The sequence below is a fragment of the Malus sylvestris genome, chromosome 7, assembly GCF_916048215.2.
Source record: "Malus sylvestris chromosome 7, drMalSylv7.2, whole genome shotgun sequence".
NCBI classification, from domain to species: domain Eukaryota; kingdom Viridiplantae; phylum Streptophyta; class Magnoliopsida; order Rosales; family Rosaceae; genus Malus; species Malus sylvestris.
The window spans coordinates 24,744,487-24,748,521 of NC_062266.1; the positions used below are offsets into that span (position 1 = coordinate 24,744,487).

At 40.6% G+C, this 4,035-nt stretch overlaps 1 protein-coding gene across 1 annotated transcript; it reads right to left on the reverse strand.

The window, feature by feature from the left end:
- Window positions 1-2,129: 2,129 nt before the first annotated feature.
- Window positions 2,130-3,637, reverse strand: LOC126628671 (lysM domain receptor-like kinase 3). Its single transcript, XM_050298450.1, has one exon. It carries the CDS (start codon window positions 3,490-3,492, stop codon window positions 2,299-2,301), a length of 1,194 nt encoding a protein of 397 aa, XP_050154407.1. The 5' UTR covers window positions 3,493-3,637; the 3' UTR covers window positions 2,130-2,298.
- Window positions 3,638-4,035: the final 398 nt, after the last annotated feature.

The following is a 4,035-nucleotide window of genomic DNA, read 5'->3' on the forward strand; positions in this document are numbered from 1 at the left end:
TCTATTGAACCTACACTTTGGCAATTATCATATAAAATTGTTGAGGGTATATTCTCTTTTTTTATTTTGTGCAGCCTAGGAAGCAAAATAATACAGCTTCTCATAAGATTAGGATGTTTAGAGTAGGGGTAGGTATGGGTTGATTTGGGTCGGTTTTGGGACAAAACCAAAACCAAACCGACAAGGTCGGTTTTGCAAAATTGCAAAACAAAACAGACCAAATTGGGTCTAAAACTGATCAAGTCGGTTAACCGAATGTGGTGGGTTGGTTTCGATTGGTTCTCGTTTTGTGTGAAGACGAAAACACATAATAAATTTATCTTCCAAAAGCTACAAAACATAACACCAATATGGGTGATTACTCAAAGGAAAGCACAAATGAAGCAGCCCAAGGAGAGCACCAAAGTAGCCACTGATGCATTCTCCAAATGGTGCCCATGTTCTTCTCCAAAGGGACCCTTAAACTAATCAGGTTTGTTTTCAAGTGGTGGAAACACGGTAACTGGTAAATAACTAACAATTTATATTACTACATGTATTAATTATGATTAAAAAATAAAATTAAAGATATGCGGGTCGGTTCGGTTAACCGTACCCTAACAATTTTGGGAACCGATTAGGGTAAGTGCAGTTCGGGCGGTTCAATTGGTTTTTTTTTTTTTCTTAAAACGCCCTAGTTTAGAGTAATTCATGTGAAACTTAAATTGTTGACGAAACTTGTAGTACAAGATTAGAAACATGTCAATAACAACGCGTTTTGCTTTCCTCTCACAACAAAGATAAGTTCTCAGGGAGAGGTAAGATCTTTTCCTCTTGTTAAAAAGAGAAACTTGCAGGTAACGAGTTGCATATACGCTCACTAGAAATATATATAAGAGCATGTCCTTTATGCAAAGGGATCCCTATTTTTTTTCAAAAAATAAGGATTAGGTGTGGGACCCACTCCACATCGAACTTCAACGATCCGAACCGTCTATTTTGTAAGTCTCGATTCATAGATCATCCTTACAAAAATTCAATTCAATATGAAATCATTTTATCAAGATAAAATTTCATTGTTTCTTATATGACAAAGTATTCCTTTAAAAAAAAAAAGTATTCGTTAATTTTTTTGAACCTAATTAGATGCCTTAGATATTTCCGATTTTACTCATATTTTGTAAGGATGATCTATAAAATACAATTTAAAAAATAAATTGTTCGGATCATTAAAATTCGATGCGGTGTAGATCCCACAACTAATCCTCCTCTTCATAAAAAAAATAGAAATCCTTTTCCTTAAAGGTTTCCAATATAAGAGAACGTAAGAGTCATTCTTCCTTCGTCACATGATCACTTATACACATATAAAGACAAGAATAAAAATGTATATACGTGATTACATGCAAGTTATTTAATTACATATTAGTGCGTTGTAAATTTGAAAGGAGTAGACCGTTAAGCCAATTAATTCGATAATTCTGAGTGAACAGCCAAGAGAGAAACCATGCATTCTTACCTGGTGTGCGAAAAACAATAATTAACAATGCTAATTAGTGTTATGATTTGATTAAGTCTTCTGTTAACGCAGCCTATTAATTAATATATCCAATTTTGGTAGTCAAAAATGCAATTTTATATAGTTATGCTCTGCATTAAGTCTTCCTATCCAGTCGGAAGATCTAAGACTTGACTATGCCATACACAGTCGCGCACACAGTTTCTTTTAATTAAGGTGAAGATGATGTTTGATTCCTCATTTCTAAATGGTCAAATCTCATTCTGTGGAACGACAGCTACATCCAATTGATGGATATCAAATGACGGCTGCAATTTTATCATGAGTAGTTGATATTTTATGGAAAATGCATATGGAATTTAACATTTTCCATATGAATTAGATTTTAAGAGCAAATAATGAAACCCTTTTGTTCCATTCAATCGAACTTAATACGTCTCATTTACAAGTAAAAATAAATATCATTAAACTATAATAGCCGTTTCAATTTTAATTTTGAAGTTTCATTTTTGTGGTATTGATGGAAGGAAAGTGTACATTAGAGAAAATATAAATAAAAAAGGGTGGAGGGAAAGTGAGTGATTGGAGGGGAGGGCATTAGGGAGAAATGGAGCAACACAACACAAAAATATGAGATCAAATTTCTGTAAATTCTTTATTTCAATGAATCATTTTGTATGTAAAATTATTCACATCATCATATAATTATTTACAATTTTAATCAATAACATAAAACCTCTAAATAAATAAATAAACTAAAATTCCGAAATAAATTTTGAACCCCAGAAAAAAAAAAAAAATCAGCGAGGGGCAAACGAAACAGAGATGTCAATAGGCACGCTCATCTTCTCCGCCCAACCATGCGACTCCAAAAACAGCTTCGAAACCAAACCCGCAACCGGACCCATATCGGGCCGCCTATCCGGATCCTCCTCCATACACTCCAACGCCACCAATACCATCTGCTCTGCCACATCCATCGGAAACGAATCCTTTAGCCTCCCATCCACCCACCTCCGCACCCCGCCACATCCCCCACTCAACGCCTCCCTCGCCGACTCGATCAAACTCACCCTCCTATACCCGCCGCCCCCGCCATTTCCGTCCATTATGTACTTCAACGGCTCCTCCCCGGAGATTAGCTCCAAGAGCACCACCCCAAAAGCGTAGACGTCGCACTTCTGGGTCACGATTCCGGTGAGCTGAAACTCCGGCGCCATGTACCCGCGCGTGCCCTCCATTCTGGTCGACCGAGCCTGGGTCTCGCCGCAGAGCTCTGCCGTACCGAAGTGGCAGATTTTGGCGCCGAGCACGAGGTGGTCCTGCTCGGAGACGATGATGCTGGAGCTCTTGATGTGGTTGTGGACGAAGGTAGAGTCGAGGCCGGAGCAGTGGTGGATGTAATCGAGGCCGTGGGCGAGGTCGGTAGCGATCTGCATCCGGGAGAGCCACGACGACAGGACGGTGTAGCTCGGGTTCTTCGGGTTGCGGAGGCAGTCAGCGAGGTTGGCGCCGGCGACGAATTCGTAGACGAGGTAGACGGAGCTGCCAGAGAGGGAGGCGCCGAGGAGCTTGATGAGGCTGGAGTGGTGGGATTTAGAGATGAGGGAGAGGCGGTGGTGGAGGTCGGGGAGGGAGAGGGGGAGGCGGGACTTGCGCTGGAAGACGACGGCGTCTTCGGAGCGGATGGAGCAGCGCCAGGAGGAGGAGGTGGAGGAGGAGGAGAGGCGGCGGTGGGGGAGGAAGTTGGAGGTGGCGGAGCGGATCTCGGAGAGGTCGTAGATTTGGGGATTTTGAGGGAGGGAGGATTTAAGGGATTTGAGGGAGGCGACGGAGGAGGAGGTGGAGGATTTGGAGAAGTTATAGCTGGAGTTGTCGATGCTGGTGCTGAAAATGGCGGAGCAGGGGTCGGGGAATGATGAGGAGGAGGATTTTCGGTGTTTGATGGGGCTCTTGGGCTCAATCGCCTGCACGCTCTTTTTGGTCCTGAACATAGGGACGGCGGTGCAGGGGGCGGCGGGGGGCGGCGTTGATCATAGCAGAATTGGGAATGGAAGAAGAAATGGAGTTGTGTATTTTTTTCGCCTTCCTTTGTTTTTTTCTTTTTTTTTGTATGGTGTTTAAAAATATAGGGGGAGAAAGTCGTTCCCACGGAGCACATAAGTTAAGACCACGGAGCACATAAAATTCATCCGTATTCTACACGATACGTTTTGCGTTGGATTTTTAATGTTGATGAATTATAGATGATGGTCATGAATTATAGATGACGGCCATAAGATTTAAATACTTCTGTAAATCTTTTTTATCTAAAAAAAAATCGGTATTTTTTTAATTAAAATAAAAATATATCAATTATTTAATATTTAGTAGCAAAATTTTCTGTTAGAACCCAACGAGAACCTTTTGCTTATTCTTTCGTAAAGGCTGAATTACAGTTGATAAAATACTAATACTTTCTTCTGAGATGGACTAAACCACATAATAAATCAATCATAATAAACTTGTACAAATGTTTGCTCAACTACTTATATTTT